Raw genomic sequence first — 18,594 nt, 5'->3', positions numbered from 1 at the left:
TATGCCTGATTGTTTCCATTTACAGAAAGTAACATGAGTATGAACATAATTATCATCTGAAAACCTGCAGAAAACTAATTTAACTATCTGAGTAAAGAAGAAATAAAGGAAAAAAGGTCCATCTTAAAACCAGACTCAACAGGATGATAGGTGATGCCATATCTGGGGACGGTGAGAATGAACAATCTTGCGCCACTAATCACCTTGGTGTCGCTGGAACTGTAAGTTGTTACAGAGAGAAAATCATCCAATACAATGCTTTTATGTCTCAACTCTTTGTACATCATAACAGGAAACATGTCCTATCAGCTAGCAATCAATATTTAAATAAATCATCGAAGACAAAATGCTGTCACCAGAAAAATGTGCCTTTACCTGCCCTTGCTCATCAACTGCCCGCTAGACCGAAAAGCGCATCACTTTCCTGCGGCTCCCGACAAGCCAAGGGCAGAGCCAGCTGCTCTCCACGCACGCTGCTGAAATCAGGTGTGTGCTTTTCTGCCGAGGATTTAGGTCGCAGGATCTGTGTGCTGAATGCTGCAGAAGCATGGGTATCTAAGTATTATGAAAATAAATGGGTCATACACCACTGAGCTAACAACCACACCACCCCCAAGCCGGGCACTGAATGACTGTGCAGGGTTCTGCCAGAGGGAGGGGAGATGTTGAACCAGCAGTGAAAACAAAACTGATGTGGTGAGATGGATTTTACTTTTCACTGGTTTGGGTTACAGAGAAAGTCGGTCTTACCATCACCATCTCTCAGACTTTGTAAAAAAAAAATAATAAAGTAACGTAGGGGCAGGTACGTCCTGCAGAGATGGGCCAGCATCTCACCGCCCTGGATAAGGGGAAGTGCTGCCAGCCCTTGTCGGAGGGAGGGCTGTGACTCAGTCCCTTGGGCTGGCACACTCACACACCCGGGCTGTCACCTGCCACAGCAAAAAACAAAAGTCCTCACCACAACACGGTGACCACATGGGAAACACTGAGTAAACAGATCAATGACACTGCGTGTCCATGCAGCTTGTCGTGCCACCGGGGTGACGAACAAACAAACCTGTGGTCAATGGCAACAAGGGTAGAGGTGTCAGAATAATTTGGTTTCATATGGCATGCTGTGCTTCAACAAACACCACTATCCTCCTCTGTTGTTACCAGCTAAACACAGGCAGAATGTGCCTCTTGGCCATACAGCCCACGGTTGCTGTGTGAACCCAAATGGGGATGCCTTTGGTATGGGAATCTTGGTCAGAAACCTCTAGAAAGGGACGTTGGCTCACCACTCACACACATGTGCATGCGCAGCACCTGTGTGTGAAGCTACACTGGAGCTTTTCAGACCATACTGATTATATTTGTCCAGATAAATATTTTATTTAAACATTATATATACATACATATATGTAGCTTATATATATATGTATGTTTAATTTACATATACACGCATATGCACATCTAAATAAAAAATATATTTAGTCAACAGATATATTTGCAGCAAACACTTATCAAAAGCTGTCCCCAGCCACCCGTGCTGGGGGTGCAGTCTGTTTCAGGTACAGAGGCACTAACGGTGCTGAGGAGCACGCGATCACACTGAGGGACTGACGCAGTGTTGGCAATGGTCAATGGCTTTATGTATCCTCAAGAGGGGGGTATTGGGGTAGCAGGAGTAACTGGATTATTTCTCGGCAAAGAAGATTTCCCCTAGATCTGAGGAAAGTGCTTTTTGGCAGTTGTGAGCGTGATGCCCAGGACAGGATGCCATTGCAGGTCATGAAGGTCCCCGAGGCAGGAGATGCTCCACACACTGGTACACAAGGTACAGAGTCCTGATATGCCAGTACCATAAAATGGGTAAGAAAATGCCTTTGCTGTTATAAAACCAGCACTCCAACAGAAATATCATGAAATGCAGATGTGGTTCACATCTCACACATCCAGTAGGATAAACCCAACTATGTCCTCAGGTATGGCCACAGCCCTTAGGCAGAGGGTTTGGTGCTGACAGCTAGCAGTGTTCGGTAAGTCAGTGTTCAAAGACATGTGATTTTGCCTTCAGAAATCTGATTTCCTTCTTAAGTCTGTCAAATTACCTGACCTTTAAGTGCAGATTTAAAAAAAGATACATTTTTCCCAGGCTGTGGTGGTAGGCGGGTGACAGACACTTAAGCATCAAAACCTGCATATTAAAATTTTTCATTATTTACATCTGCCTACAGATGGCCATAGGATATATTTCAAGAAATCTTTCTAAATTTTTTTAAATACTCCAAAGAACTCATACCTAGAAAATATGAAATTGCTGTACAGAGTTTTCTGAGTTTTGGGTTGTCTTATTTTTTTATCCTGTATAAGGTACTTATTGGACCTTGCTGAATTTTCAATATTGGATAAGCAGTACCAATGAGGTCTATTTATTAGAAGCAGAATGACATTGACTGGGATGCTATTTTTGCCTCTTTTAAAGGAAAACACACTCATAAAACAAAGCAAGAAATGTGAACAGAGCATGGTCACCACTAGGAATAGCCCCCTGTCTCCGCTAGGATGCCAGCAGCCATGCCCCAACATCTGCTCCAAGGCACAGCCACGTCCCCAGAGCAAAGCTCTGTATGTACTCTGCCATTCCTGACTATTTGGGATAACAAATGGAGAGCTGCTCAGCAAAGAGTACAGATTCTCCCCAAAACCTGTACACCTTCATTACAATACACTCAGTCTAACCTACCCAGCATTAAATCCCAGAGGACCTGGAGAAATGTTTTATTTTAGGATCTTGGCACATGCATCATAACAGGGTTTTTCAAAATGCTCCATCAGAACAAGGAAGGTATTTTCTGCTTTGAATTCAAACATCAGTAAGTACTATTTTTATAGAGATCATATCAATCAGCATTCTAGTAGTATTATAAAAACTAAATAATAAAGGAATGGGGGGAAGCCATACTTGTTTATGAAATACACCGCACCCTGGGAAAAGCAAGAACATCACAGTTGTTACAGCTGGGTCAGCCTTGTGCAACTGCTCTTTCCAGCAGGGCTAATTAACAAGGGAAAGTTCACTTCTTTCTACGGAAATTGCTATAACAAGGTAATTGTTACAAGCAGAGTCTGTCATCAAAAATAGCCAGACAGTGGGAAACACTGAGAAATCAAATAAGCAGCCAGCAGCTTGCCCTCGCATCTGCCTGTGCTGGCACAGGTCCGCACACACAACAGGTGCCACCGCAGCCAACAACCTGGGAGGTGATGCTTGTGTTTTCTAGGAGTTAGAGCACACATCATGTTTTAAAAATGATGCATACCACACAACCACACTTAAAAGAGAAAGAAAAAAATAAACCCAAAGGAAAAAAAAGGTAAGGAAAGCACATATTTGACGATGGCTCCTATATCCTTACACTGGTTTTCAAGTTCATTCAGTCGTCAGACCCAATTTTACTGCTGGAAATGGAGATGTCTGATTATTTGTAGCAGAATAAGAAGTAAGACAAAACTTCCTATGCACCTCTTGGAATGAGAGAGAGGGTTTTTTTCCCCATTTATGTCTACTCAATTTCTGGCTGCTTTTTCAAGTCCCTAACAAGGATGATATTTTTAAAGTTTGTTTCTCTGGAAGTGTTTTTAATACTGAATTTACAAGATGCCTAATGATAAGCTTTTCAAAAGCCTGCAAAAAATTGTGAATAAGGCTTCCAAACCTCATGGGAACAGTGCTAAGCAGGACTAATGAACAAGTTATTTCTGCCTGCCTAGCTGTTACAACTCATATTTTCAAGTTTTCTTCCCTTAAGACAAGCACTAAAAACAAATTTCAAGACAGAACCAAAATCTTCCTGTAGTCAGATGATTCCTGCTATTGCGGATTTGATTAATAACTGCACCATATACTGCCAAGCCCATAAAGAAATGGCAACACTCTCCCTTTTTTGGAAAACAAAATCAAACCCACACCTTGTAAGGCCTCTTTGACAGTCGATTTCTATCCAGACTTTCTCCACTGCCTACTTCTTCACCATTATTTTTGCTCGTCACACCAGAAAAAAATTTTCCTTCTCTTTAAAACACTATCCTCCTTTTGCAAAAGACTTTTGTTTTAAATAAATCTTTTATTGTCCCATAAGCAAATAAAAGCACCTCAAATGAAGGTATACTTCTAATGTAAGTGCTTCAGTTTCAAAACACTCACAGGTTTTTAGAAGTAGTATTACAAATCAGTTCCGAAGACTAAAAGTGGTGTTACTAAGCATTCAAGAAAAACTGACCAGCAAGGAGTGCTGTGGTCAGCTTCACTGCCCTGTTCTGATTAAACTGCATTGTATGAATTTGTTACTGCAGTGAACAAACAAGGGCCATTGTGCCACACTGTGAATAAGAATTCTGTATTATCTCCTTTTGCCACGCTGTTCTACACCACCATCTCAAAGATAAAAACCTCTTAACCACAAGGAGATTTGGTTTTGTTTTAAAAATCAATGAAATTAAGTTGTGCTCAAGCCTTGTCCTGAACTTGGCAGCTCTGGGTTACACCACCCTCCAGACAGCACAGATCACCACATCCATGCCATCCTTATAATGGTCCAGAAGCTTCTTCCACCTCAGAACACAGAATTAGGGTTAGAACTTCCAACAAATTACAAAGGGTCAAACCAATTTCTCTCCTCTAGAATAGCCCACCAATTCCATGTCAGGCTGATGCTATGCAAGGTTTAAGAGGAGGACTCAGCCATTACGGGAAGGGGGATGAAATATGCGCACAGCACCACAGTCCCTCCCCATCCTGAGAGAAAAATCAAAGCACAACATGCACTGGGAACTACAACACGGACTGAGAAGACAGGAAGGAATCTGCAGTCCCCTCAATCTCCTCTGTCCCTCGAAGATCTGTGCACAGCTCTATCCACCTTGCTACAACTGGAATTAGATGGAGCACCTAATTCCACCTGGAAGTTGCTGAAGGTGGCAATGAAGGTGCTATTGATGCTTACAGAGCCTTTTGAGGCAGCAGGCTGGAAGAGGAAGCAACATCAGGGCTCCTCTGAGGGAAGTATTCTGGGAACCCCAAAGGAAAAGGATATGGATTTTATTATGGCAGAAATACAGGGATGCCTGCAGTCCTGCTGGGCAAATGATAGCCTCCAAACTCATGTGGAGCACGTGCAGCTTTGGAACAGCACACCAAGGTAGGTCTACACACACTTAGCCAGTTGCAGAGAAAAACAAAGTGTAGTTAGAGCAATGGGGTAAAGAGAGCTATTTTAAGAACTACTGTGGTTTACTGTTGTAGCAGAACACTTAGAAAAGCCTTCAAAATGACAATCACTATCTACATTAAAAAGACAAGTAACTACTCCAATAGCAATTTATTCACCACCTAATGTTTGCAGTTGAATTACAGCTTTTACAGTGTTTTTATCAAGTGTGATATTTACTGCCTCCACCTTGACTCCCCAAGACCTTTTCTTCTCTTTTTTTCTTTCATTTTTTTCTTTAAATAGAAAGGAATTGGAATCATGACTTACATGTAACTTTTCTAGGTTCTGTGCTGGCTAAAATGTTCTCACGATGCAGGGAAGAGGATCAATGGAGAAATTAAGAGGCTGCAGCAATCCATTAAGTGACCCTCCAAAGTTCTGTAGGCCAATGTTCTGGCAACTCAGTTGTAGCAACCTAAAATAAAATAAAATCAGGCATTAAAAAAATCAAGCACTGAATCTTCATAAACCCCTCTTTGTTTTTTCCTTTTAATTCTAGAAAAAAAAAGTTGTGATGCCTTTTTTTTTAAACACAGAAGGTCTTTATGTCAAACATGATGATTAGATTATGCCCATTACATACCTCCTCCAACCTTTAAGCTGTAGATACTGTGCAACAAAGACTGTTTTCCTTGCATTCATATAGTGCCCAGAAATATGAGGCCCCTGAGAAGAACTGCAGAACAGATAAACTAACACTTCTGTGATTATTCTACCAGATCATACCATAGGTATGTGCATACTTATGCATACATACTAAGGACTTCTTTACTGTGAGGGTGGTGAAGCAGTGGAACAGGTTGCCCAGAGAAGTTGTGGATGCTCCATCCCTGAAGTGTTCAAGGCCAGGTTGGATGGGGCTTTGAGCAGCCTGATCTAGTGGAAGGTGTCCCTGCCTGTGGCAGGGGGATTAGAAATAGATAAGCTTTAAAGCTCAACCTAAATCTCCCTGTGGTCTATGAAACTGCACATCACACCAGAAAGGTGTTCTAACAAAACCAGCAAAATTATCAAGCTGACTTTAAAAAATAATTAATACTGGCTTTTGTCAAAGCTTTGATTTTATCAAACATGAAATTTGTTACTTTTTTTCTGCTTTTTCTGGGGAGCTTCAGAGAAGAAGCACCATCAGCACAGTTTGGTATCCCTGGGTTAATGCAATGTGTGTCATATTCCTCCAGCCACCCTAAAGCAAAGCTACCTGTCATGCCATGTCAAAAGAAAACCGGAGAGAGAATAAAGCGTTCATCTGCCCACAGCAAATTCACTGTGCTGCCACAGCCGTGCCAGGGGCTCAGGGCTCAGTCCCTGGAGGGGAGGTACTCCAGGATGGGGAGAGCTAGTGAGAGCAGGGCTGGGGCCATGGGTCTGGAAAGGGGAGGTGAACCCCCCAGCACCCGAGTCCTAGCATCACTGCACCGCCCAGATCCCACACAACACACAATCCCAATCCCAGACTCCGGAAAAGGCTTCCCCCATCTATGAAGGAAGCGGTCACACTCTGAAGTAGTTGAGGAGGAAATACTTGTGGAAGGAGAAGTAATTATTTTTAAGCTACAGGGGTTTTCAAGTTGCCAGTGCCCAACACTTTACTGTTTTCCTGGTAAAAAACATTTGAATACTTAAGTACTATTTACTTGAGTGAAGTTGGCAAATGGGAGTGGAAAGGAAGATGGTTTTCTTTTGAACTGAAGGGGACAGCAGCAGAACAAGCAGTGGCATGTATCTATCTTACCAGGATCACTGCAAAGGCTGTGTCTGCAGAATTACCACAAACTAAAGCTAGATGAAGGGGGATAAACCCCAAAAATTTAGATTTTTTTTAAAAAACTACTATTATTTTTCCAAAATTTGCAAAATGAACTCTTCAGTAAAAGTTCTGATTTCTCAAGACATGTCTACTATGTCTATTTATGACTAATGGTTATTTAGGACTCCATAAAAAAGTAAAAAAAATAATAAAAAACAGTGCAAATGAGAGAGATTTGGTTGTTGTTTTTTCTATACTGTTCCTGGTAAAAAAGTTCAATATTTTCTGAGCACTGATCCTACAGCATTCTACTCCAAGAGAATTGGTTCACTTATGAAAAGTAGATTATTTCTTCTGGATGGCACCCTCCTAGATGATTTACCAACAGATGCTCAAAATATTGCTATCTTTAAGGAAAACCTAATTGGGTGCTTGAAAAGACTCATGAGGCTATGCTAGGAACATAATGCTTATGTCTCTTCAGTTCATATAGTTTTCTCCAATTGGGTATAATGTTCATTGTCAGAAGAGTGCCAAATATTTATGGTCACAAATACACATTACCTAAATTGCCTATAAAACTAAAAATATAAACTCTGTTCAGTCATAAATCACTAGTAGAACAAAAATAACTGTTGCTTACTCAATGGCCAAAAGAATGAAACCAGGGAAGGTTCTGTGTTTTCAAGGACAAGGTAGTTTTCTGAGCTAAAATTGCACTTGCCCCAGCATATCAGAAGGAAAGGAGAATAAACAGAACTGGGGAACAGGAAAACAGAAAAAAAAAGGAGGGGGAAGAGAAGACTTTCAGCACCACTGAAGCTTTTCTGAGAAGGGCTGATTGATGTTCACTGCTGTAGAAAGCATGAGGCTGCATCCCAAGCATTTCATTCCCTTCTGCAAATGTCTCACTCCATATCTCGCCCCATGTTCCCCAGATATTCTTGCCCTATGTGTGATGATCCAGCCAGCATCAGGTTTTACACATGATCTAAAAGACTAAAGCAGGAATCTCTCTGCCCAGGGGTCAGTTTAGGGTAGAATGAAACCTAACCCCCGCCTACGCTCAACACGAGGGGTTCTTCATGCTTTCCATTCAATAAAGGACTTTCCGAAACAGGCAAATTATTAAAGGCAAAACTGCTGTTACAGCTGCAAACTTATAGCAATACATGAAAATTGAGCTTATATGAAGAGCCAACAGTGCATCTACTGAAGAGGAGTTTCAGCAGTTTAACATGCTGATCGGCCAGGTTTACAGCATTGGGAAGAGCCAGATCTTAGGCAGGGGAAGATGCACTCTCTGCTTCAAGGTTTGCTCACCTCAAGGTCTCAGCGCTCAGCACAGACCTGCACACGTGGGTCTTCAGTTACAGGATCATGAGAGGCCACAAAATCATCATTCTATGCCAACCTGAAGACCCAGCTCCTGGAGTCTTGGAGGTTGCAAGAAAAACTCATATTTATTTTAAAAACAAGCATCTGCCTTAACACTATGCAGAGAAATCTAGAAAAGTAACAATACTTCAAACTGGATACTATAAAATTTTCTGGTCTTTTTAAACTTATATTGTTTAACAACCTCTTGCACATTTTTGAACCTTTCCTCCTTTCTCATGGCTTCCAGCATTGCTTGGCAGCTGAAATTAGCATTAAGGAATGCAAATGTAAAGGAAGACACATCAGACAATCAAACTGGAAGAAGAATGCATGAAGTTGAAAAAGCAATAAAACATCTTCCAGTTTGGATTTCTGTCATATGGAGAGAACATTTCAAAGAGAGGGTTTGTTTTTAATAGGGCTTTAATGCTTGAGAGGAGGAAAACTGGTAAGCTCTTCAGTTTGCAATGAACAAACCAAGAAAGGTGAGAAGAGCACAATGAATGTGCCTGGGTATTACTCAGATGTTTCAGACACAGAAATTCGTGTAGTCCTGCCCAAGAAAACTGGAGAAGCTGGGTGGGCAATGACAGAGGTGAGCAATAGATACACAAATGCAACAAATACACAGTGTTTATCCCAATGTTCATTACAGGCAGGTAAAATTAGGGCTAAGTAAAGCGAACCCATACAACAAGAAAAGTTGGTGAGCTTCTCTCATATGTGGACAGGAGAAGAAATAAAATTTAAGGAAGGTTGCACACCTGCGAGCAAGAAGAAGTGAGCACAGGTGTGCAAAAAGAGCTAGTATTTTCTGAAGCAGTGCCGCACTTGGTGGAGTGCAATGATGTTTCACAAACAAATGTCTGCAGAAACCGGTACCAGTGAAGTCAAGGATCCCGGTTTGCTACATGCAATACCATCACAGATTACCAAACGTTTTCTTTACATTTTGTGAGTTTTTGAGTGAAGCTGAAGAATATTTCTTTCTATGTGAAATAGCTTCATTGGAACATTTGTAACTTACAACTGCTTGAAGGGTCGCCTGAGGCTGAGAAGGCATTTGCAGTGCTTCTGACATCTAGTGTGTGATCTCTCCCTGAAATCTGTAAATTAAACCCAAGATGATATCGATACCTATGTCAGAAAAGATACATGGTCTGCTTCACCCTCAGTGCATTTAATTTCCTCATAATAACCAGTTTGGTTATTCCAAAGGGAAGGAACATGCTCATCCATCACTCCTGCTTGTTCCCACATGCACCGTTTACCCAGGGGCAGGCAAAACCAGGAGTTGGGAGGGGAGAGCAGCTTTTTCCCTGGTGTCCAGAGGTGGGATGCAGAAGACCAGCACAACCAAGGACGTATGGACGAGAAACAGGGAGGTACCCATCCCAGGATTGCGAGGACCAGCTCTGCAGTGGTCCCCATCTGGGTGAGCTGCGCCGACAATCAGAGGAGATGAGATTGAGCTGTTCCCTCAGATAATGGCAAAACAACATGAGGAACCAGTCTGGCTAGAAACCATGACTGAAGTCATCAAGAGAAGCATCAAGACAACCATCACTGGCTGGCTGCAGGCTGCTGGCTGCTGCTGCCCTGTGCCGGCCAGGGAAGTGCTCAGGGGTCTGCAAACTGGGTTTTCCTGAGCTACACTAAACCAAACTAACTAGACTTAAATAGAAAACCTTCAGAGGAGCTGGAGGATGTGCATAGGGGGAATTTTCCACCCCTGCTTCTCCTCTGGTTGCAGTTAGCTCTGCAACACATCAGCCAGGATGGTCTAGGAGAGCCATACGTCTGTAGTTCAAGAGTATCACCATAGGAACTTGTAAATCTTTTTATGTAAAACCTGAATTACTTTCTCATTGGAATATACTTGACTTAAAGTCACCACTGAAAACATTTTATCTTGGGGGTATGACTCATGAAAGAGTCACCCCCCCAACAACAACATTATTACATGATATGAGTATTTATACCCCATGCAGTAAAACCAGCAGACAGCAAAAGTCACAGCCTAATACTTTGTGTCCGATCTGATGAAAATTCACATATCTGGCTTATTTTTCCTTAAGGGCTGGAGAACTTGGTTAACACACGTGCAAACAGGAGAAAACGAGATGGTTCGGTGACAAGGATGAAACTGCTGTTCCTGAGCCTGGCATCTCAGAAGATGATACCGGAATAGCCAGCGCTGGGTCTCTCAGACAAGGATGCTTCCCAGGGCAGCACAGAATGATGCAGCTCACTGGGTTTATTCTCCAAGACTCCTGCCCCAACACATGTGAACCATGACAACACACCCCTGCCCTGCCATGCTGAAAGGATGTTCCCGTGTTGAATGATTATCACAGTCAGACTTTTACTGCTGACTGCTTTTAAAAAATGCAAATTGCGAAAACAGTTAACATACAGAATGAAAGAACAGGCCACAGTCAACCACAAAAACTTCCCATAAGGTTCAGCATGTGGGAAACAGATAAGTAAATGCTGTGAAAGATGAACAATATTTAAGTATTAACACAAATGTTTATTTTGGGAAGGTTTATGTGGCATTTCTACCGGTTTTCCTCCAAGCTTTAATACAAAAATAACTATGTCTAACTGCAACTGGGAGAGATGGCAGCAGCTCAACTTGCTCCCTTTTTAACTCTGTACTCAGGAAAAAACCCCTACTGTCTTACAACATCACACAAACTAATTTTCAGGTGATTCAGGGTGAAGTCAGCCATGCAGTTCAGAAAGTTCAGTCACTGGTCTCATTTTCATCAGCCTGTGAAAAAAGGACATGTATGTGCAACATGAGGACAGGAGAAATACAACTTTTCTCCAAGTTGTACCGCTGGTCCCCCAAGTTATAGCATGAAGTGAGGAAATTATCCTTTAGCTCATGTAAATCCTGGATACAACAGTTGCACATCCAACTATGAAGAGGGAGCCCATGCGGATGGATGTACGCAGTTACTCTAAGTCTGCACAAGCTGTGGTGGGGCTGAGAGTGGGCAAACACTGCACCTCCCATGAAGGAGCTGCCTCTTAGCGTCTCTGTCTTCACCCTCGCCCCAAGCAGGGTAAAGTCAAAAGACCTGAAAACGTTTTGTGGGTATCCTTCAGTGGTTGTTAGAAATATAAAAAGAAGCAGAATGTTGGTGGGAAAGAGCTTCAAAAATACATTCTGTTTTGGGTGAACTCTAGTCTGTTTAACAAGAAAAGCCAGAGAGGCCACGCACAGTAATGCTGAGAAAAAGGAAATGGTACTTCATTTTAGCCAGAGTCATGAATCTTACCAGTGAGCCTCTAACGGCAAAACGGCAAGCAGGGGAATTTTTATACACAGATAATTAGTTGTGATCTGATATCGGGTTTACTGTTCTGTGCACTCCATGTGTGCAACATGTTCTCAACCTGCAAGACACCGCTGAGGCTCTGGTTGCCTTGCTCCTGCTGGTTTGGCCATAAGGCGTGCAGCTGAAACTTCCAGAAACCCTTGTGAAAAAAAGAAAGGTGAAGATGAAGGTGAATCTGTCTGCTCCACAGAAGTTTTTCTGAGGTGAATCCAGAAAGATTCTTTCAATGGGGAAAATGCACCATGCTTTTAAAACCACACCCCTCTGCTACAGGAGAGACAGACCAACAAGACACTTTATGCCACCATCAGCACCTTCGTCTTCTGGGCTACAGACACCACTCACAGATCCTGCAGAGCAGGCAGATGCTTCAGGGAAAAGGATTATTCACTGCAGTGAGAAACAAAATGTGGTTGAGGAAATTTATCAGCCAGAAGCAGCTGAGAAGATGCTTCATAAGGACCAAAGTCAACTGGACTTTGTCAACTCTCTCCATCTGTGCTGGGAACAAGGCAGCCCATCCATCAGTACTTGTTACTTGACAACTTTCTCTGTTGCAGAGAACAGCCAAGGACTTCCACTAGCAACTGACATAAGCAAAGACTCCACCACATCTAATAGTAAGACCGCATTTCCAGCCAAAGCAAAGCCGCTTTTCAGTTTCTAGATGAGAGGGCATCCAGGGCACACGTGCCAGAAGCACATGGGGTTTGTGAGGCACCAGTGAGTGCCCCAACACTTCTGATGCTACCTTACAAGGAACCAATTTGGTTTAGATGAAGTCTGGAAGCCTTCTTCTCCAAAAGACGCCCAAGTTAGAAAATGGTTCACAGAGAACAGCAGTTTGCAGAGAGACACCTCAATGAGCAAGGAGAGCCCACCCTATTTGCATGAGGGGCTTTGAGGCTACTGACCCTACAGGTTACCTCAGTGCTTCTACCTACTTTCTGCCCATCTTCTGTTTTCTTTTTCGTGCCCAACCTAGTGCAGCAGGGCAGATACACCGTATCGCTCGATCGCACTCCTCTGCTGATCTGAAATAGCTGGAGGCAGGTGGGGCTATGGGGCAGACCAGCTTGGTCTGCACAGGGTTAAGCAGCAGGTCTCTTGTCAGAGGCTCAGTTTGCTTGATACCGTATGTTAAACTGAAAGACCAATCTGTATTTACTGCGCTGAACTACAATTATGGGGGTTTTTTAATCATTCAGCCTAATGGTATGCAGCTGTCACAGAAATCTTTGAACACATCACTGGCTCTCTTTGAGCTGATTAACCAGATAAGGAACCATAGCCAAAAGACATGAAAGGATGAGTTCAAATTTCAAACTCTCAGCTGAGCAAAGAATTTCATTCAAAGGAATGTGCAAAATAGAGGGGGAGGAGGTTCACAATGCAAATGAAGGTTTTGTTTACTACTGATATAAACAGGTGAAATACATGGCTTAAGAATCAACAGACCCAAGCCTCAAAGTAGTGCTGACAGGTGTTGCTTCTGCCACACCAATCTGTGTGGATGCCAATATTTGTATAGTTTTTTTCCAGACTGGAAATGATGGACTTTCTTCCACAGCTATGCTTCTTAGACTGAAGAAGCGTCCCTGTGATATTAAAGAGCTCCAAGGCCACAGCCCCTTCACCCAAACTGCTTCTATTCAGTGTGTTACTTCAGACAGCATAGCATTTATTTATTTTTTTTTATTCAAGACAGTTTATGTGCTTTTATTTCTAGCATAATGTTTACTGTTCCAATCAGAATATTCCGTAATCTCATCTAAATGTTTTATTATTAATTGCTGCACCCCACCCTTAAAAATTATCCTCAGGAGAGGTAAACATTTCAACATTACTTACTCTAGTCAAAGTCATGAATATGCATTATTTATTTATATTTGTTTATTTAGGTAAACAGTATTTAAGGAAAATCATCAAACCGCCTTCTCTTTGAAAGAAGCTCTACTTTACCAGCCTTGCCGTGGGAATTGCAAGTCCCTTAAACGCATCTATTACTTTGTCTTACTCCACCATGATTTACACTAGTGGGCCTCAGACCACACTACAGCTTCCAGGAAAGCAGTTCTTATGCTGTCTAAGGCTGCGTGACAAGTCCAAAGCATCCAGACTCGCTCTCAAGTATGAGCAGGAGGTACTCAGATGCCAGCAGAGAGGAAAGGTGTGCAATGAGGACCAGAATGCTGCTACCTATCATCCAATATGCTGATTTTTAAGTTTTTTTGCAGCAAGACTACCACTATTAACACAAAAACACTCATGACCCCTTCTGCTCTCTCCCCACAGAGGGCTATTTCCTTAAAAACAGAGGGGCTGTGACCACCACAGCCTCTCCAGGCTAAGCTGGGGAGCAGCTAGCCTCAAAACAATGAGTGTTTGGTGCCAGAGCAGCCAGATAGCCCACTGTGGAATACATATATATATATATAACCTATGCACTGGGTGATAAGTGGTTGAGTTACTCCACTCAATTCTCCTAGTTTTCTTCCTCAGTATTACATTAACTCAAATACTACAACATCCCATCCTGCCTAATACTTCCACCAACTTCCACTCCAAGCCGTGAGAGAATCAGGCAGCATCACAGGCAATGAGTCCACTTATAGGGATCTCAATTTTTTAAACCAAAAAATTAAGACACGTGAACATAGTCCTGACACAGCTGATCACCCAGCCTAAAGATTGCACCAGAGCTACAAGAGAGGAATCAAAATGCGTCCCAAAGACAAAGGGATTTTCGCAGATCTACAATTGTTAAGTAAATAGATAAAACTGCGGTCTGGGCTTTGTTTCAGTTTTCAAAGCTAATTTCCGGCCACTGTTCAGAGAATTGCTTTGCATTTCCATTTCTGACTCACCCGCTTTAGCAAGTGCACTCGCTGGAATTACTAAGCATGGGATCTCATCAAAACACTTTGCTTTCTGAATCAAAGAGCTTTTCGGTTTTACTGATGTGAACTTGTCTATAAATTTACCATAGTAACGACACTGGTGGTGTGCAGGTGTGGTCTGGGTGTGCAATGCGATGGGTCAAAGGACTCTTCTCCCACAGGGTGTCCCATCAAAGTACAGGAATGCCTTCCAAATTCCACACAACCACTCAGAACACACCAGTCTCTCGCATACCCATCGCAAAATGATACACACTCCCAGAGACATGTTTAAATGTCAGGTATGAATGAAAAGCATTCCTGAAAAGAATCTGTTATGAAACCGAAATTCGGAGATCGCCGCAGTGCTGTGCCTAAGTTGAGTCATCAGTTCCCTTTACAGCCTAATAATTGACGCTGCCTTGATCAGAATGACTGATCCGAACGTTGCTTTGTGTTTGTGCATTTTTGTTGGTTTTTTCCTTTTTTTTAATTAAAAAAAATAGATTTCTTATGTAAACAAGCCGTCTGTCATCTTGCAGGAGTATTTGTATTCTTCAGATCATAGGAAACATCTGTCAAAACCAGATTTTACTCTCCTCAGTTAACTCAATACAGTCTTAATCAGACTGCAGTACAAAGAAAACTAAAAATGGGTCTTGTTATGGAAAAAATACGCTGCCAACTCTCAGCGGAAGACTGATTTTATTGCACTTTCTTGGGATTAAATGTTGCAAAGATTATTAAAAGAGTTCCCTCTTTCACCTGTGGGATCGATCCCCCAAAGGCAATCCTGGGAATTTAAGTGCTGTTTTTCTCCTCTCTTTGTGAGCTTCTCCAAAATTAAATACCTTCCAGGAAAAGATAGATGAGAGAAAAATCCAAGTTCAGTGAAACTTCGGAGCATGCTGATTTCCCACCTTTTGACACTGGTACTCACATAATGGAGTGATTCCCCTTCTGACGCTTTCAACAAACAAACACTCCCACGCATCTGCATCCCACAGGTCACACCTCCCCAAAATGATTCATTAAGTATTTTCACATTTTCTAAACAGGGAATGATCAAGTGAGGTTGCAACTGCCTCTAGGGGTGTTTTCTGAAGAAAAGGTGACACAAAACAGGGTGGTTGCTACTACCAGGATAAGGGTGATATTAGACTGCCATATTGTGGGTCTTCTGCCAGGGAATTGCAAAATCATTATAACAAAAGAAAAAATAAACCAATGGAAGAAACAGGTGTGAGACTTTAACAGGAAGAGCAGGCTACTCCATTAGCATGAAAATGAAGAGGAGGTGACCGGGGCAGGAGCATCAGGATCAATGGGTACCACCTAGGTGTCTGGGCTAGGACAGTACACAGAGCCCTGTTAAATGGAGAAATAATTTATGGATTGAGGGGACAGTATTGGAAACATTTAATAGTGGATACATGGGTCTTAATTAGAAGTCCGCCCCTGGATGGGTGAGAAATTAATGGCCATGTCTATATTAGCTTTTATTCTTAGACCTAAACCGCTCCACTGAAACCATATTGCTGATGCCCAATTTTTGTATTTTGTCTGGCAGTCCAGCCTGGCACTGCAGACTGAGCACCCACTAGCAGCTGGAGTACATCAACAGTGCTGCTGGAGGCACAACTCTCAGCTTGTATCAGTAACTCATGGATTACACACCAAGCTGCTAACTGTTAAATACAATGCATGGAGATAGGAGAAGAACACTGATATACTTTGGAGTAGATGGAAGAGGACCATCTAAACACTGAGCACTGAGAGTAATACAATGGTAGATATTACAACAAGAAGACAAAAGCCAAAGCTGTGGAGGAGAAGAAAAGATCAAGCAAATGGCATAAAAAGGGAAAAGGAAATGATCTACTGGCTGAAGATGATGTTAGATTTTATTTCCCTAATTGTGGTAGATAGCTGGACATGAAACTAATAGTTGTATCTGCACAATATTGTACTCTTTCAAAAGTCAGAACTGGATATAAATGAAAGTCTTGCTTTTCAATGACAAAAAATCTTCCCACAAGCAATTTACACAGTTCTTTTGAAATAAGAAATTACTGCAGAGCTACACTTACAAAACAGACCTATGACAACACTAAACAAGATGTAATCTTGACTGTGATTTAGAAATAATGTCCAGAAGCATACAGTTTTAGCTCTGCTTGGCACAGAATCCAATGAGTATCATCAACCTTGTAATGTTTTTGGGGACTCTCGTATTTTTCTGAACAACACTTCTACCTCCTTCATGGACAGCCACACTCCCAAAATATGAGGTGAAACACTATTTTGGCCAGTTTTGAGAAGCGACTGCACTTAGTTAGCACTGGGTTTATCTGCCAGACCTAAGACATAACATGCTTTTCACTATGACTTTCTTTAACTCTTTGAAGCTTTATTATTCCCAGGTACAAGGGTGGCAACATGAAGACAGAGAAAGCAGAGGAAAACTGGGTGGGAATTAGAAGCACTTTGCACTCTCAAGCTAGCAAGAGAAAGAATCCTCTTTGGCTTCATGAGAGCATTACCAATACTAACAAACCACTTGCTGACTGGTACCACATACCAGCAGGTTGTGCACACACGTCTGTTAGTGGTTTGATGCATGCTAAGTGGACAAATTTTGACATGTCCCTTGTACTTGCTTTTTAGTTAATTTTGCACCAACTTCTGAATGTCAAGATGAAAAAAATAAAGGTGTGGGAAACAAAGCAAACCAGGGTTCATCACTTCATAACGTTAACCAAAACAGCAAAGACTGTATTTCAAATGTCTATCTAGTTCTCCCTGACAGCTCAACTCAAATTGAAAACTTAGGCATGACATGAATTTCTTCTTCAGATTCATGTCACCTGAAAACAGAAGTTTAATATCAGTATTGTCACCATGCCAGTTAACTATCAGACAAAGCAATAGCAAGAACCAGCAATCATCAGGCCAGAAGCAAAGCCAACTTCATAACCAGAAAAAAAGATTTATTTTCTCAGCAATCTCTTTTCTCTGCTCTTAAACTGTGACTGCAGCAGCTTCAGAGACATTCAACACAATCCACTCTCACTGTGTATTCCTGTAAGAAAGATGTTCTCTGCACTCAGTAATTACAGCTTCACTTTGCCACGTGAAAAGAGCCTCTTTTTACAGTTCTCATGACTTCTGGAGGTTTTGTTTGGTTTTTAACTTGTACCACAAAACCTGCCTGTTCTGCCTTTATCTTATTACTCCCTGTAGTCCTGGCATTTGTTTAAAATGATGTAAAAAACAGGCAGTTGCACAGAGAATGATTAGTACAGCGCGTGCTGTAGCAAGCAATGTTATATATTTTATTGCTTATGAAGTCAGTGTACTGGAACCAGCCATATCTGTTAGTTTGGTCTGAATGTACGTTTTTCCTTTCCTGCTTGCAACAGGATAGTTGATATTTGGAAGAAGGAATACAGAAAATAAGCATGGTGGTAGGTGAGCACTGCTAATGACACAAGTTCACATTTAAATCAAGGGCTGTTGTTTAGGATGTCTCTCTATGAAGAAAGAATAACAAGGTTTGTGCCTCACATGTGTCAAAAGGACACTTACCATGCTGTCTGCTCAGCCATCATCTCAAATTATTCATTACCTGTGCCAGTGTCCTCATCCCACTGAAAAAGTCCGTACTTTTCCCTGAAGCTCTGAAAGCAAAAAATTAAATCGAATGCTTCCCCATTTGTTCAGAGTGACTGCTGAAAAACTCATTAATGAATACCTGGGCAAAAAGGCTCCCCATACTTACAGCTCACAGTTATAAAAGCCAATGCACTACAGCCAGCGAATGTTTCTATACAGCAATTGGCTTAACACAGCTTCCTTGGCAAACAGCGAGAGGAAATACCGAATAAATATTAGTTTTCCCATATTTATTTCTACACTGGGTGAGGCAAGACAAAAAGATGTTTAGGCACTGAACTGATTTCAGGTTTTCTCCTCTG

At 41.9% G+C, this 18,594-nt stretch overlaps 1 protein-coding gene across 5 annotated transcripts in view; it reads right to left on the bottom strand.

The window, feature by feature from the left end:
* BACH2 (BTB domain and CNC homolog 2) overlaps positions 1 to 18,594 on the bottom strand; it is a 190,011-nt gene that overhangs the window by 77,490 nt on the left and 93,927 nt on the right. For 3 of the 5 annotated variants that reach the window (XM_032683381.1, XM_032683380.1, XM_032683382.1), the window contains 2 exons: positions 5,526 to 5,673; positions 376 to 537 (listed from right to left, as the gene is read on the bottom strand). In XM_032683381.1, the coding sequence (XP_032539272.1) occupies positions 376 to 389 (14 nt within the window). In that variant the 5' untranslated portion in view covers positions 390 to 537; positions 5,526 to 5,673. The remainder of the gene's footprint in view (positions 1 to 375; positions 538 to 5,525; positions 5,674 to 18,594) is intronic. The other 2 variants (XM_032683383.1, XM_032683384.1) reach the window with 1 other exon arrangement.

This window comes from Chiroxiphia lanceolata, chromosome 3 (assembly GCF_009829145.1).
Source record: "Chiroxiphia lanceolata isolate bChiLan1 chromosome 3, bChiLan1.pri, whole genome shotgun sequence".
NCBI lineage: Eukaryota > Metazoa > Chordata > Aves > Passeriformes > Pipridae > Chiroxiphia > Chiroxiphia lanceolata.
The sequence above is the reverse complement of the archived record's forward strand: the minus strand, read 5'-3'. Positions and strand labels throughout refer to the sequence as shown.